This window comes from Haliotis rufescens, unplaced genomic scaffold (assembly GCF_023055435.1).
Source record: "Haliotis rufescens isolate VD_foot unplaced genomic scaffold, xgHalRufe1.0.p SCAF_6, whole genome shotgun sequence".
Lineage (NCBI taxonomy): Eukaryota > Metazoa > Mollusca > Gastropoda > Lepetellida > Haliotidae > Haliotis > Haliotis rufescens.
Window position 1 is genome coordinate 51,125,064 of NW_025964334.1, and position 18,093 is coordinate 51,143,156.

The 18,093-nt window shown below is 40.8% G+C and overlaps 1 protein-coding gene across 2 annotated transcripts; it reads left to right on the forward strand.

Moving 5' to 3' along the window:
- Positions 1-3,109: 3,109 nt before the first annotated feature.
- LOC124120722 (probable cinnamyl alcohol dehydrogenase 3) lies at positions 3,110-8,091 on the forward strand. Of its 2 annotated transcripts, none has more exons than XM_046483601.2 (7): positions 3,110-3,264; positions 4,252-4,420; positions 4,581-4,677; positions 5,386-5,658; positions 6,036-6,337; positions 6,480-6,629; positions 7,069-8,091. In XM_046483601.2, exons 2-7 carry the CDS (start codon positions 4,262-4,264, stop codon positions 7,198-7,200), a joined length of 1,113 nt encoding a protein of 370 aa, XP_046339557.1. In that variant the 5' UTR covers positions 3,110-3,264; positions 4,252-4,261; the 3' UTR covers positions 7,201-8,091. The 2 variants fall into 2 exon arrangements, with proteins under 2 accessions (XP_046339557.1, XP_046339558.1); XM_046483602.2 differs by having other exon boundaries at positions 4,581-4,650.
- The last annotated feature ends 10,002 nt before the right edge of the window (positions 8,092-18,093 follow it).

Below are 18,093 nucleotides of genomic sequence, written 5' to 3' on the forward strand. Positions count from 1 at the left end.
AGGCTAGCTGAGTGGTCATTGCACCTGTTCAGTGATATAGGTCGGTCAACGAGAATCAACTATCGGGATAAGCACCTGTGCTTTAAAGGTCGATTGGGGTCGAACTGAACGGTTTTCTTTAGTTTTGGTTTTGTTTGTTGTTTAACGCCGCACTCAGCAATATTCCAGCTATATGACGGCGGTCTGTAAATAATCGATTCTGGAACAGACAATCCAGTTATTGATATCATGAGCATCGATCCACGCAATTGGGATCGATGACATGCATCAACCAAGTCAGCGAGCCTGACCACCCGATCCCGTTAGTCGCCTCTTCCGACAAGTATAGTCGCCTTTTACGGCAAGTATGGGATGCTGAAGACCTATTCTACCCTGGCTCTTCACGGGTCGGTTTTCCTTTTTATGATAATTATAATTCAATCATAATCACGTTTAAAAAAGGAAAATAAATACTATTTTAGCTTTCTCGACAGAGTCATAGGCACTGACGAGTATTTTTGTGTTTGTTGTTTAACGCCGCACTCTTGCAATATTCCAGCTGTATGACGGCGGTCTGTAAATAATCAAGTCTGGACCAGACAATCCAGTGATAACTTCATCAGGGAGTGAGCCGAGTTTAACGCCGCTTCTTATACAGTTTTTCATCTTCATCACAGAGGGTGTAAATATGTACTTTGTATGATCACTTAACGTGGTTTAAAACGTTTTGATTCAATAGATCTTTTTTTTAATTTTGGGGGACAGCCCAAAGTGACGTATAGCGAGGTAGACATTCATACAAAGTTAGTGAAACCGGGTGCGGACAGACCTGAGGAGTTATTAAATAGTATTTACAACGTGCAATGGTAGTAGAAAAATAATACTTTAAATCATTGTGTGTAAAATAGTGGCCGTAAAAGGATAAAAATAGACCTGATACCATAGTAACTGTGTTTTATAAATACATGAGTTTACTGGTGACGGAACTTCTCCGAAATGGTAGGTAAAATTTATTAAAGGGAAATCCAATTTCGTTTTGTTAAACAATACCAAGTTCGAGGTGATAAAAACACCGGGTACCTGGTGAATGTATGGACGGGCCCATCACAATCGTCGTAAAATAAGAAATATAAAATATCACAATTTCAATAAAATAGGATAAACTATCAAAGTTGCAATATACAATGAGACACTTGCTAAGTCGACGCCCTGACACCTCAGCGATGATTACTCACTGTCTGTGGGAGAGTCAGTGCGGGACCGTCAGCGAGTGGGCGGGGACAAAAGCAGGTATTTCCGTGACGTCATGTACTGGTTTAATCTGAAGGTTACTTACCAATTGCATCACGAATTGGTAATAATCTAGACTGATATATCCGAGAAATATCAATTCTAAATGGTTGCGTCAGATGTCTAACAAAGAAAACCAGTTATACGTTAATTACTATCCTATTTCCGTAGTTTTGTCAGCATTATACTGACTTAATGATAGCCTCATAACGTACGTTAGTCCTGCACCATGACCGTGGAATATATTTATTTTTTGAAAAAATAATAATCTAGAAATGCATACAAAAGCAAGTCTAGCCAGCTCAAGCTAGCTCTATTCCACAAATTCTGAAATCAGCATAGGGAATTTTTTTATTTTTAGAGTCAAGAAGGATATTGTGTAATATAAGATTTCAGAGACTAAATGTTAGTCTAAACGTACGTGATCATACACTGATCCCGAATTAGAAGTAATCATTCATAATGATATTGGTGATGATAATTATGTTTATAATTATCATCATGGTAATCAGCTGGTAATGACAAAGTTTATACCAACAGACAATGCCATTCATATTCTAATCTGTCACTATATCTATATCTTTATCTATATATATGTATGTATGTATATATATCTTTCAATATATTATATAGTATAATATTTTATAAAATACAAATGTCCAAAGATGAGCTGTATAATTTACTCAAACGGTTTCATATATATTCAGCAACCCATGCTTGTCGTAAGAGGCGACTAACGGGATCGGGTGGTCAGGCTGGCTGACTTGGTTGAAGCATGTTATCGGATGCCAATCGATGATTGTAATGTCAGTCACAGGATTGTCTAGTCCAGAGTTTCTTATTTACAGACCGTCGTCAAATGGCTGGAATATTGCGGCGTTAAAAAAAAAGACAATAGAGAAACTAGCAATTAATCACCCCCAAATACTCATCTGTAAGAATACAATTCGATCTCTATTAACAAGAACCATAAATATATGTTTTAATTGAAGGTCAAAATGTCGTAAACACAGTATTGTTTGAGGGGGGAATTAACTCCCCTGACTGTAGCACGTGAAATCAGCATGCTCAGACCGGAATCGATATCAGCTGATGCGCTATATATAGACATTGACACCATCGCCGTATTGAAATAGACAAAGGATGATGTCAATCACGCTAATGTATGAAAAGCGAACAATCGTCTATTCGACTTTAATTTTTCATGGGAACATTTTACTCAAAATACAGTTTATTTCTAAATGAGATCAAACACACTCTGTGACAAGTGTCCTCAATTCCATCCTGCCGTACAGAACGAATTTATCGATCTCCAGAAATCGGTCAGGGAGTTTCAGTTTCTGACTCCAGATCGAAGATTTTCTGCTCATTTAAAATATACACATTAAATCGTAGTTGTGTATTCAAGTTTAGAGTTTGATCATTTATTTCCGGCGTGTTTCGCCTACCTAAACTGCGTGCATCATGATTCACATAGGCTGTTCTCTTCTTCTGTGGCGAATGAGAAGCCGTTTATCAGCTGCTAGCGGCGTGGAATCCCCTCTTACTCGAGATCTATAATTAGAACGAGAGACCCGACTGGCAAAGTGCGTGTTCCATATCCGATCCCACTTTTCTGTCTGACGAATAATAACTGCGCCTTCAGAGCATTTTCCATGCAATACTACAAGTTGATTTAATGTAACAAAACATTAATTTCCACTTCAATTATGGTCGAATGCACACATGCTAATTGAAAAAAAATAGGCCAGTCGTGCTGATTCCCAACTCCGAGCTATCCGTTCGGATATCAGACCCGTAGCAACGACGGCCTTGACCCCAAATATCTGGCTGTTTATGCCACCGTTCACGTGGACAGAGGGTGATTCCCGCATTGCCTATATAGCTTGCCGATAACCGCATTTCGTACATTACCACAGGACACTCAGAAGAGAGAACACGGACTGTGAACATTGGATGTTACAATTTGGAGGATTTACTTTACGTGCTTAAAAGGTGAGATATCTTTGTGATCTATAAAATTTCTTCGATGAATAACTTATGCGATACTAATTTTGTGAATTTGACGGGATGACTTTCGCCTTATTGTTAAATTTAACACGGACTTGTATATCGGTCAGTGATTTTAACATTGAATGAAAATGTTCACATTTACTTGTATGACATGTGAAGTAGATCTCTATATTTTGTTCTCTCATCATAAGTACTTAATTTGGAGATCGGCATGTTTTCGCGTACTAGGCCTATAGATCTTCAATTTAGTCCGTGATCAAACGCTTGGGGGGGATAAAGTGATCTGGGTCCGATTTCTGATAATTTGTCGGAAATGTTTGTCTATAGCCTCCTGTGCTAATCGTTGAACGTGGATCTGGAGTAGATCTCGTTTTATTAATGTTACTTGATGAAATATGTTTATGCAGTAGGCCTAACCAGTTGGAGCATTGTGGGAATTTGTGAATGAATGCGACAACAGCTGATCGCATATAGGCCCTATTTGCCGAATCTGCTTTGTCTGATGACATGCCTCCAGGTCCATCTTAATTCATTTGGCAAACAACTTATTATATTGTCATAGACTATACGACCATGTCCTTTCAGTCAAACTCCTAATAATTTGTTTCCTTGCGGTGAAGCTGCACGAGCAGCTTGTTGGAAGTGCCTCGCAGGCACAAAGACGCTGCTCGACTCCGCCCTTGAGCTCTGATTGGCCAATCGGCTCTATGACCTAGGTCGTTTGCATTCATTAAACCCATTTCGCTGAAGGTCGTAGTTGTAAACACGATTGTCCCGCGTGGCCTAGTTTAGTCGATCTTGTAAACTACAACTTTACTCCCACTGCTTGACATTGTTTATGAAATTTTGTTGTTTACGTTGAACCGTGACGGAGTTGTTTTGATCTGGTCGTAAACAATTTTTGTAACAAAAGTGTTTGGCGTAAACAAGGAGTTGTATTTAAGTGGTGTTCTCTCTACTTTTCCTCAGATATATCAAGATGTTGGACAACGAACTCAACAGAAACGAAGTGCAAGTGATCAAGAGGGAGAACATGTCCCAGCAACTGGGAATGTCGTCTCAGATGGGAGGCCCGTTCGCCGAAGTATCGTCAACAATGGCCGTCCCCGAAACGCCGAAAGGTGGCGTTCTGGTCAAGGTAAATACTTCATTCCGTTTGAATGATCTTCGTCAATTAGTTTTGTTCTATTTCATTATTTTTGTGCTATCAACTATTGCAACTTTGTTTGAAATGATTATATTTTGAAATTATTGGTAAATATTTATGAATTCTATATGGTCGCTCTTTGTTTTCACAGGTGTGCTATGCGGGTGCGTGTTATAACGAGGGCCACATGAAGAAACGGGGAATCCGCCCACGCTTTCCAGGTATTAGAGACACTTCACTATATCCAGGTGTGGACTTCAGCTAAACCAATACTTCTCAATCCTCTCACAGCCGTATAAAACCAGCCATGTTAATTTCCCGTGGGGTTAATTCATATCATCCTCAATTCTGCAGTCACAACATGGAAATCTCTCATAACCCGATTTGTGCTTTTCAAAATTTATGTGAAATATGCCTTTTTCCATCCATGCTTCTTAAATGAAAAATATAACAAAATCTTAAATGGTTACTAGTATTTCGCCTATTCCCATTTTCAATTGTTGAATTGAAATAAGTTCTTATTGAGTTAAGTCAAAAAGTATTACATTTTACAATTAATATAACCTAGGGAATATACTCTTAAGTTCTAAAGAGGAAAGAAAATATATGATGTTTAGATTAAAGAAAATAATTTATACTGTTATTTAACCAGTTTGTGGACAATGAAATGGGTTATTTTAATTTTGGATTTTCTGTTATTGTTAATAGTGATTTGAGAAAGAAAATTAAAAAAAAAATGCAAATCATTTGAGGAGGCAAGAGAATTTGATTTTGGCTGATGTTAACACCATGTTTGTATTAATATAACTCGACATTATTTACTTGTTAACACTTAGCTGTAGATGTAGAATTAGATATTTAGTTACTAGTCGGCTTGTTGAACTGCATTGAAGGACCTTGGAGAAGGAACATGGTCAAAGGGAAGCAACTCTGCAATGACTACATTTCTGTTGCAGGGTATGAAATCGCCGGTGTTATTCACGATGTCTGCAACACAATCCCCAACTGCAACTACACTCCCGGCGACAAAGTGATCTTATTTCCTGAAGAAAGTGTGGCTAGTTCAGGGTACGCAGAGTATATTCCCGTTCAAGACTCCGGATGCATTCTTCAGCTACCTCAGAACATGGGCTTGGATGTGGCAGCCATGTTGCCGGGCGGGGCTCTCACAGCTTATGCAGCCGTCACAAACGCCAAACCTCACGTTGAAAAACTCCAGAAAGTGAAATGTGAGTATTTTAATTAAGCTTCCTTCAAATTTTTATATTTATAATCTAAGAAATACATCATTGGACAGACTTCCGCCCATAACCCTCTCCAACAGTTTTACATGTATGCATTGCTGCTCAATCCTTTTACTTATATAATTTTTATTGAGGGGATACAAGGTGAAGTCTTAACCATCCTTGTCATTTAGATTCGGAAAATATATTATTACAAAATCTCGTTTAATTTGGTAATGAATCTAAAATATAGAATGAATTATCAGCAAATCTATTCTGACATTTTTACTAAAGGATACCCAAAGAAAAACAAAGTTTTCAATTTATAGAAATAGATAACTTTTAATTTAAATTGACTACAACTATTTGATGTTTTTTTCCAGCCTGCGTCAATGTCCTGATAGTTGGAGCCGGTGGACTAGGACTCTGGTCATTGCGCATTGCCCAATACATTATGGGACCCAACTGCTCGAACGTGAAGCTGTTTGTGGCTGACAACAGCATTGATAAACTTCTCACAGCTCAGGACCACGAATGTTATGACATTATTCACTGGAATGAGGAAGATCATGAAGAATACATCGTTGAGAGAACTCTTGATGCCTGCAGGGGTGGCGTCGACATCATCATCGACTTTGTCAGCTCCCCAAGAACCATGAGCAGATCCCTTAAAGTTCTCAATCGGGTAAGCATTTTAACTTAAATATAAATCCCATAATTAATTTAAGATCTGGATTGTATATTGTCCATTTTTAATTATTTTGAGTGTCGTTTTGTAAATATATTCCAAAGATATGAATATTCATGATTTTGTTTTGTTTTTGCAGGAGGGTCTTATACTCGTCGGCGGCAACAGCATGACCGAAGTTAGCATCAGTCTCAACACCCTCGCTGCCAAGCAGCAGAGCATTGTCGGCATCCCCAAAGGAAACCTCAACCAGCTGCAAGAACTCGTTGATGCTGTGTCGCAGGGAAATGTAAGTTTAACACTTGTTCTTTGTTGTTTAAGGGGCGGTCGAGTAGCCTAGTGGTTAAAGCGTTCACTCGTTACGCCAAAGACATGTATTCAATTCCCAACATGGGTACAATGTGTGAAGCCCATTTCTGGTGTCCGCTGCCGTGATATTGCTGGAATATTGCTAAAAGCGGCGTAAAAAACCCCAACTCACTCACTCACTCTTTGTTGTTTAACGCCACACTGAGCAATATTCCAGCTATATGATGGCGTGTGAATAATGTCTGGACCAGACAATCCAATTATTGGTATTGTGAGTAGTTGACTTAAAAAATTATGACTGGAATATTATTATAATTTACTTACTGTTTCTAGTACTTTGGAGCAATTTTGCCCACAAAATATGTTATGATGGCTTGCATTTGTATCATTATATTTATGAAGGCTTTTTTCTATTGCAGCTCCGTGCTCCCCTGTACAATATTTTCAACGTTGAAGATGCCAACCAGGTGTATGAAGATTTGAGCGAGTGTCGAATCACCGGCCGAGCAATCTTCAAGTTCGCTAACACCACGTCCAACCTGGACAACTGACTTTGAGGACCAGACCTTACTCTGTGCTACAATACTTTCAATAGAGTCCATGGTGACCTTGATCACGTCGCCAGGAACTTTGATGGTGCTGCGCCAAGATGGCACGTGACTTCAGGAATGTGTGTTGCGAGCAGCGATTGTTGCCACCGACGCGGGTAGCAATATCTGTTGCCATGGCAACGAACGTACCACGGTTTCTGACACTTCCTAAGAGTGGTGCAAGGTTGTTGGAACCTTGATCGAAGTCTTTCAAGAACTGGATTGCCCACGATGAAAGTTCCTTTTGAAGATCTGATGTTACTAGTCTTGCTCGATGATCAAATATTGGAGTAGGATGCCACCCCTGTCTAGCTCACTAAGTCACTAAGTAGATGCAGATACTGTGAACATGAGCATCCTCTTCCAGGATGAGGATATCGGCATTTGATACAATGATTGAAGACTACCCGGTATCTAACTGGGTAGATGTGTAGCAAACTAGTGCTTGTTATCAACGGGAGAAAAGGACTTGTAACAATCGCAATTGTATGAAGTGCTTAACTTATGTGATGTGCCCCTAGTGCTTGGTCGATCCGTCGGCCGTTTACTTACACGTAGTGCGTGAAAGGGGACGTAACTCTTTACTCAACTGACTGGAACTGATTGTTCCGTTACTGTGATGTTGACATAAACACTTACTGAATGGCATTTTGTTGTTATTGGTGTACAGATTTGTACACGAGTTCAGTCGTGTTCAGAATGGATGATACTTTGTTCATAGTGCAGATTTTGTATGTATATTTATGTAAATATTGTATGAGTGAAAGAGCAGGTGTGCCCGGTGTTTTGTATAAAGTCTGAAAGCAAAGAAAAGTTTGAAAAATCCTAAAATAAAAAATATTAAAGAATTAATCTGTGTCTTTTGTGGTAATTCTTAAGTTTCAACTATGAGGTTGATGTGGACGGTAGGTTGATTGGTTTGTTATTTTACGCCGCACTCAGCAATATTCCAGCTTTATGGGGCGGTCGGGTAGCCTAGTGGTTAAAGCGTTCGCTCGTCACGCCGAAGACCCGGGTTCGATTCCCGACATGGGTACAATGTGTGAAGCGCATTTTTGGTGTCCCCCGCCGTGATATTGCTGGAATATTGCTAAAAGCGGCGTAAAACTAACTCACTCTCACTCACTCCAGCTTTATGACGGCGGTCTGTAAATAATCGAGTCTGGACTTCCAGTCCAGTGATTAATATAGTTAGCACCGATCCACGCAATTGGGATCGATGACATGCATCACCCAAGTCAGCGAGCCTGACCACCCGATCCCGTCAGGTTGATGTGGAGCCTTGGTTGACTGGAGATACGAGTGCCCGTGTATCGGACTAGGAATTCTGCTTGGTAGGAAAAGGCACTATATTTATCCAAATGGTGCTACGATTAGAGCGCTTATGTTGGTTGAATGGAGTTATTCCCAACACCAGAACGGGATCTGAGATATTTACATCGATTCGTACATCTTGTGACCAAAGTTCCCGTATTATAAGCAGCACAATTCCCATGTTTTAACCGTTGGGAAAAAAATATGCGCACGGGAGCAGTGTTTGACTGGCACAAGTCTTCAAGGAAATGATATCTAGTTTTATTCATAATTCCTAGATAATATGAATAATAACATGGACTTCTAAGGACATACTAACGATACGTCCATGGACTTACTCAGTGCAGGTTTGTAGCAAGGCTAGAGCAGTGCCTCCGCGGGACAGTGTGCTTGGGAACAGTGCTGATGAAGTGTACGTTGTGAATCAAGATGATCAACACAGACTTTCTGCATTATGATACAATTCTGTGCTAGTAACATGCGCAAAGCCCCTTTTGGGTGACCTTGAAATTAAGATCGTGTTTACTTCACGTGTCGATATTTGAATTTGTCTACCTCAGCTAGGAAGTCCCCCTGTGTGTATATGCAAGTCCCTGTGTGTATATTCAAGTGCCTGTGTGTATATTTAAGTGCCTGTGTGTATACTTAAATGACACATACGTATCCGTCTGTATGTTAACTCAGAGTGCAAGTGCTAATGGGACAGACACTTTGATCGGTTAAACCTTGTTGGTGTCATAACTATGAAGTCTAAAGATTGCACCATGAAAAGTGTGACGAGCTATCAGCTCCTTGTCGAGATCAAATCGCACTGGACGATGGTGTATGTAACAGCATTGAAACCACTGAGGCGAACAGATAACGGCCTCGTTGTGAACCCTGCAACTGTGAATATAACATTGGCACAGTCAATTGGAACAGCATTGCAGTCATCAGTTTGAACAGCATTGCACAAGTCGATCCGAACAACATTGCATACGATACATCAACTACTGAATGGAAACCTCTAGGCCTGTTGACAGTTGTGTTATCAACACAACAGTGTATTGCTGTGAATATGCGGGTAAGGGCTAAACAATTTAGAGGAAGTATTAAGATGTGCCAACAGTGTGTCATCTCCCGACATTCATCAGGTGGTAGCCGTCTGCGGTCATACGACGCAGCATCCAATCAAAGATGATGAGGCGGGTTTGTCTGGCATTGTTGGCAAAGATCTTGGTCATACGTTCATGTCGCTTGCATCAGGAGATGTTTACACCGCACGGCTGATTGCCATGTTTGTAAACTGCGGCGTCTTTGTCAGACACTATTGGCAAAGATGTTGGTCGCGCGACATTATATCTGGAGGTATATATACATGTGCTGGCATCGACGGTGCACGTGATAGCGGCCTTGTGTGGAGTACTGTTGTTTCACGTGCACAATGTGTGATCGGACTAACGGTTTTGTTCAAAACTCACCTTTCTAACGAGGTGTCACATCTTCGTCATTTTTTGCCTTTTTTCTATCTCTTGGGTTCTGGAGCATTACTTCCTTTTGAAGAAGTGAACGGATAAAGTATATGGTAATATTGGATGTCAACACGCCTATATTGATAGGAAGCCTGCATCAGCACCGCCACAACCATCACCATCTTCATCATCGTCGTCTTGAAACTGAAAGAGGGGCTGTTCAATTAATTAAGCTTTTGTTATCGTCTTGGTGACGGGGGCACGGGTGGTTTTAAGCATCATCAGCTGTATATAGAGTTGCGTCCCTTTGTTTCAACGATCCGCTGACTGTGGGTTCAAACCCCAGATCTGACCCGTCCACGATCCTTAGTGTGTCAGCACCGGTGTTGTTGAAGTTCATCAATGTTGAAAACATGCATAAACTTCAACGGACTTCGTCTCAGAGAGTGGGTGAGTTGGCTTTAACACAGCTTTGAACAGCATTCCAGCTGTATCCCGATGTGTCAGCTAAATGTGGGAGGAAATCCCGAAGTGATGTAGGTTTTAGACGTTAACCACTTTAGTGAAATCCACGAGCGCGGAAATTCATCTCGGATACGGCTTGTGAAGATCCGGGGTAGAATAGGTCTTCAGCAACCCATGCTTGCTGTAAAAGGCGACTATGCTTGTCGTAAAAGGCGACTAGCGGGATCCAGTTGCTAGGATCGATGCTCATGATATTAATCACTGGATTGTCTGGCCCAGACTCGATTATTTACAGACCGCCGTCATATAGCTGGAATATCGCTGAGTGTGGCGTTAAACAACAAACAAACCAACCAACCAACCATCTCGGATACTGTTCACAGTTGTATTAAACTCACTCACTCACTAAATTGGAATGGACAATGCAGTCTGGTTTCAAAGGATCACGATACTCTCTCTCTCTCTCTCTCTCTCTCTCTCTCTCTCTCTCCAGACGAATGACCTCCACAAAGATTCCTGTCCAGGAATATTGATTCCGGTGTAGATTTCAACATCGATTCTGTCGCGATAACTGACATGAATCCTTGGAGGTCAAAGCGATGGGCAGCTGTTCCTATGTAGGTGACCGACATGTGTCTCTCTCGTTACTTGGATGTGTAGGTTACAAGGTACGGTAACTTAGGAACAAGCTGACTGTGGTTCCTGAGTGTCGACCATATTTATATTAATTGTTTGACAGGCATTACCTAAAGCTGACGGGTGACAAAGTAGCGACAATCTATGGATAACAACTTGTATATTTACTGTAAAGTCGACGTTTCGGTATAGATCCTTATACCGTTGTCAAGCACTAAACTTGACAATGGTATAAGGATCTATACCGGAATGCGCCTTTACAGTAAATAAAAAAAGTTGTTATCCATAAATTGTCTCTACTTTGTCATACTTATATTTCGGGGTTTGTTTTGTAGCTTCAGCTGCAAAACCAGGTACTTGTTAAATAAAACTTGAAGCCTAAATATTTTTTTCTAAAAAACACCTTGAAAGAATGTAATTTTTTGTGCTAGGCGATTTCTTTTTTTTTCAGCAGACGAATTTTCAAGACAATTATTTTTTTCGATATAATACCATTGCCAACTTTCTTGTTTGCTCGGGTCTAATGACAACCATTTGGTTCTGGGACTACTCGGTGTGTGAGTGAATACTGTTTGATGCCAAACTCACTCACTCGCTCAACGTTGTAGGTTGGTACTGAAACTATCAACCTCTGGTTTAACTACTCCAGGCTCTATAAAACAAGGAAAGCCAACAGACAGATACATCCTGCAAAATATGACCCTAACACCTAGGATCCCCAATGTACTAGTCCGGACTAATTTCTTTTCATAGTGCTAGCCCACTGAGATACCATGGCGCAGTTTAACATGGATACCCCACTCATGGACACAGCATACTGACTCCGAGCCGACCAGTCCTTGTTTTAACCCCTTGATGCCGAGGTCTGCAGGGTAATGACACGAACCATCTTTTAACGGGTTTTTTTGGCACTCACACCCCATCAGTATACGTAATACCCCCAAAGGAGGACTAAGTGTTTTGAGCCACGGGTTTCACGCTGTAAAATGTGATCTCCCAGTCTCACTATGCAAGATGTGATCTCCAAGTCTCACTATGCAAGGTGTGATCTCCCAGTCTCACTATGCAAGATGTGATCTCCAAGTCTCACTATGCAAGGTGTGATCTCCCAATCTCACCATGCAAGATGTGATCTCCCAGTCTCACTATGCAAGATGTGATCTCCCAGTCTTACTATGCAAGGTGTGATCTCCCAGTCTTACTATGCAAGGTGTGATCTCCCAGTCTCACTATGCAAGATGTGATCTCCCAGTCTTACTATGCAAGATGTGATCTCCCAGTCTCACTATGCAAGATGTGATCCCCCAGTCTCACTATGCAAGATGTGATCCCCCGGTTCAGTATAACGTAAGACACAGTCAACATTGTCAATTATATATTCACTAATAAATACCAAAATCAACATTTTCCAATTTTAAATAATTCACTTCCTTCAGATCATAAACATAATGCAGTCTAATAGTGCCCGTGTGATTAATTCACCCTTGACATTGTGGTCTATATTTGATACGAGGTCGCTATCCATGGCTGCATCCACGTTCTATATCCGTTACAACGGTAAATCTGAACGTGATTGGCTAACCGAGTTTCACCGACGTGCACGACGGCCGACTACACCGATCACGCACACCGTGCCTGACAGCCGTGCTCTGCTGTATGTATCGACCCGCTCTCGCATATATTGCCTTCGTTTCCCAGCTCAATGTTAATACGTCTCCTGACTTCTGGATAGCTACCATAGATTGCCATATCGGCGTATCAGATGCTTAGATATGCGGGTTTGTCTGTTGTGTAGTAAGATGCTGTTTTAGAACTAATTATTTGGATATATACTTGGATTTGACAATGGCAAGGCGTGTGTGTATGAGAGAGAGAGAGAGAGAGAGAGAGAGAGAGAGCGAGAGAGAGAGAGAGAGAGAGAGAGAACGAGAGAGAGAGAGAGAGAGAGAGAGAGAGAGAGAGAGAGAGAGAGAGAGAGATATTCCTTGCTTACCTTCTCGAGAACACCTGGTATATCATCTTTATTTGGTGGTATATCATCCTTATTTGGTGGAATATCATCACTTTTTGGTAGTGATGTTATAAACTCATGCTTATGAAATAATCGGAAGCGTACAATGGACTCTTATGATTGTGGAAATGGTTTTGTTGCATTTTTTGTGTGTAAATATATTCCTATGATGCTTACATAGGTAACCAGAACACAATCTCAGTGTTGAAATCATCAATTCGAATGATACTTACCTGTGATTCACAGAAGAGTGGGATTAATTGGAATAACAAGAACACCTGCAATAAACACCGTTCGATAATTATTTAGTAGAAGAATTGATGATTTCGCTTTCACTTCAAGTTATGAATACATCGGTAGAGATTCCAGACCCAGCAACCTATACTTGTTTTACGCGGCGACTGGATCGGGTGTCAGACTTGGTCACCAGACCCGTGAACTTCCGTGGCAGAAAAGGTCTTCAGCAGTCTGACTTGTCTTAAAAGGCGACTATGCTTGTCATAATAGGCGACTAACGGACTAGTGGTCAGGCTCGCTGACTTGGATGATGCATGTCAACGTATCCCAATTGCGTGGATCGATGTTCATGATATCAATCACTTGATGGTCTGGTCCAGACTCGATTATTTACAGACCGCCATATAGCTGGAATATTGCTGAGTGCGGTTATATCGTTATATCTCAAGTTTGTTGTTTAACGCCGCACTCAGCAATATTCTAGCTGTATGACGGCGGTCTGTAAATAACCGAATCTAGACCAGACAATCCAGTGATTGACTTCATGAGCATCGATCTACGCAATTGGGATACGGTGACAGCAAACCTGACCAAACACCCGTTAGTGGAATCATACAACAATTATGGCTTCCGTGGTCTTGTGGTAGAGCGTCCGCCCGGAGAGCGGAAGGTCCGGGGTTCGATGCCCGCCCGCGTCATACCAAAAGACGTTAAAATATGGTACTTGTTGTTGCCCCGCCCGCGTCATACCAAAAGACGTTAAAATATGGTACTTGTTGTTACCCTGTCTGGCGCTCGACATTAAGGGGCTAAAACAAGGACTGGTCGGCTCGGAGTCAGTATACTGTGTCTGAGTGGGGTATTCATGTTTTAAACTGTGGCATGGTATCTCAGTGAGCTAGCACTATAAATCGGCATCAGTCCGGGCTAGTACAAGCAGCTACACACCCGTGCACGCACACACACACACGTGCACGCACACACACACACACACGCGTACAAGCACACACACGTGCATGCACATCGCTATATAAGTGCAATAATCTTGGAGGCGACGTTAAACCCCATTTCACCTCACCTCACTTCTGATTTCAATTCCCACCCGGATTTTCATCTTTAATCATCGTTTGTGGGTAAATTGAAAATGAGTTTTATAAAGATGGACACTACTTACTCCAGTGTACAAGTTGTTACTTGATTACTTGATTACTTAATAACTTGATTACAAAATGATGCGGTGAATTTATTTATGTTTACAGAGTACCGGCAATGACGTAATCGGCAATCATACTATTCTTCGCTGTATTAAACGCGATCCGTTATATAAGTGTCGAAAACGATTAAACGGCTCATATATTCAACACGATCCACAGATAAACCTTTTAAGGAGACGCGGCACGTTGACAATTCATCTAGTCAGCGAGTCACATTTACATGACCTAGATATGAAATTGACTTGTGCGGACGTGCGATGTGGTCCGTCGATGAAACAATAATACATATATTCATGCACTGACAGTTAAACAACATGAAACGATCACCACACCAGAAAATTGCATTTTTTGCTCCCACAGTTATCGGCGGGTGTTGTGCAACGACTGGAAAACATTGCCAATGGATGACTCATGGCCTGTTATTGTGGTAAGCGACTAAAATAGGCCAAATAAATTAACCGAATTCAGACTGCACAGTAAACACGCTGGTACGCTCTATTAAATATGTCACGATTACATGCCTCGTTGTCAGAGTTTAGCCTTTTAAATAATGGTGTGTTGTTTTACTATCGTGCATATTGATACCATAAAAAATCAAAACACTAAATTAACTGAAAACGGCACTTCAGGGGCAGACCACAGCATGGAAACTCTATCCGCTTGTTTTTGTTCGATCATCTGGTGACTGCCTCAAAGTCACGACCGATTATCGATCGTCTTATCCATATAAAAGATGCCTTATTAAGTAACCCTGAGAAGAAAAAAAAGGTTTTAAGAGACAAATAAAAACGAAATAGGATATGGAACTGGTTGATGGTTTATTTAGTTTATCTTGGTGTGGTTACGATGTTTGTTTGTTTGTTTGTTTGTTTGTTTGTTGTTTAACGCTGCACTCAGCAAAATTCCAGCTATATGGCCGCGGTCTGTAGATAATCGAGTCTGGACAAGACAATCCATTGACTGACATCATGAGCATCGATCCACGCAATTGGAATCAATGACATGCATCAACCAAGTCAGCGAGCCAGACCACCCGATCCGGTTAGTCGCCTCTTACGACAAGCATAGTCGCCTTTTACGGCAAGCATGGGTTGCTGAAGGCCTATTCTACCCCGGATCTTCACGGGTCTGTGGTAAAGTAAAAACTTTTGATTTCTGTAATTTTTGCTTTGCAAATTTCCTAGGAAGCCATACTTTCAGCATCTATTTTTGATTCTTGAATGGGTTTTCAGTCTGGGAGTGGTTTTGGCGATTGCACAACTCTTCAAGTCGTGAGCTGTCTGATCTCAAAGTACAAAGCCATATTTGTTTCGTCGGTATGTTAGCTTATGTCGTTACAGTTTATGCAGGGATTCCGAGTAACCAGCAACCTGCGGTGGTCAGAGTGAGTGAGTGAGTATGGTTTTACGTCGCTTTTAGCAATATTCCAGCAATATCACGGCGGGGGACACCAGAAATGGGCTTCACACATTGTACCCATGTCGGGAATCGAACCCGGGTCTTCGGCGTGACGAGCGAACGCTTTAACCACTAGGCTACCCGACAGCCCCTGCAGTGGTCAGAAGGGGAGACGACCAGTCTGTGTGGCTGGGGTGACTGACTGTCTACGAGTGTTCGAAAAAGACATCGGCCCGTAGACCCGAGGCCGACAGATTTGTTCTCTGTCTGATTTTATTTAAGCAATTATTTATCAAGCATTATTTAGTTTTTTCATGCACTAATGTACTGAAAATAATCACCCTCCCTAATGCTTGTCATATTTTGGATGACCTATGTCCTTGTACATCTTTTCATGACCCACCCTGAAAAGATAAAATGCCAAATCACTTCATTGCCCTCCCTAAATATGTGTATTATTTTTCTATTACCCTCCCCTAAAGACATATTTTTGCTGCCCCCCATGACTGCATCATGACTGTGGAATATAAGTACTTTAGGAAAACAAAACAAATCTAGACTTATATAAAATCCAGTCCAGCCAGCTCTACTCCACAGTATCAAGAAATATTAATTGGTTTAATTTTGGAGGAGAGAAATGTTTTTAAACATTAAAAACGATATTCCCCCTACAGACGTCATCAAAATATTATTGCAGTCCTACGTCATAATACACGCCTTCGTACAAAACAGGAAAGTATCCTATCTTTAATGTAATTCCAAACGCCTGTTTTTATCTGAGATGCGTTTCCCTAAGCAAAGTACTCAAAGTTCAGATGAAGTTAATCTCTGACCTACAGAGAAACTTGTTTACCTCCAAGCCAACAGTGCGAACGAACTGAAACTGCTGGCGTGACTATTGCACCAAGCCAAGATGGCACTGTTACGCAAAACATCCCGCGTCGATTTATTCGGGTCGAACTGTAGATAAGGTCAGGTCGAAGGTTGCACAATCTGATTGGTTGGTTAGTCGGTTAGCGGTATATCTGGTCCAAGGGCTTTCCTATGATAAATGAATATGCCAAACGACGTAACCGACTCGCTAGGGGAACGCTCGCAATCTATATTTATACCGAGAATTCGGTGCCCAATAGACTTGTAACGGGATCCTTGCCGGGTCTATAAAACCACCTTATCCCATACAGCTTTGCGAATAGAAACATGTCTTATTTTTAAAATTGCCGTTTGCAAAAGAAACATACCAAAACGTTTTATAGTTTCAGATGCAGCCATTCCTTGAACATGCGAATGAACTTTCGTCAAATACTGATATCCGATTCTTTGTGAGTTCAACCACGCCCGTAGCCTACAGTGAAACCTCTATAGTTCGACCCCCGGCAATCCGGACACCCCACAAAATTCGTTCATCCGTTAAATGTTACACCGTTAATAGTTACACACGTATATGTTACATACATTAAATAGTTAACACACGTTAGATTTAACCAACATAGGTCAACACATTATAGTTAAACATACATAATAGTTACGCGTAATAGTTAACACATTATCGTTAAACACATAATAGTTAAACACACATAGATAAACATATAAAAGCTACACACAGTTAACAGCTACACAGCATACTTATAAACACACATATGAGCTACGCAAACACGTTACACATAATAGTTACACACACACACACACACACACACACACACACACACACACATACGTACACACACATAACAGTTGCAGTTGGATACTATACACGCAGACCATATACATATCAGTTGCACACTTATAATTAATATACACACTAGAACAGTTCAACACACAACAGTTCAACATAAAACATCAGTGAAATAACACACTAAAAGTCACACATGCATATGGTTAAGCGTAGATAGCGTACACAAATACACATAGCAGTTTCAATTACATAGTATATACTAGTCTGTCTGTCTGTCTGTCTCTCCATATATATATATATATATATATATATATATATATATATATATATATGTATAGAACAGTTCAACATCTAACATACAGACAGGACATTTCAAAACACACAGCATACACACGTAACAGTTATACATAAACATGATAAACGTAACATAGACACATAACAGTTACACACTGT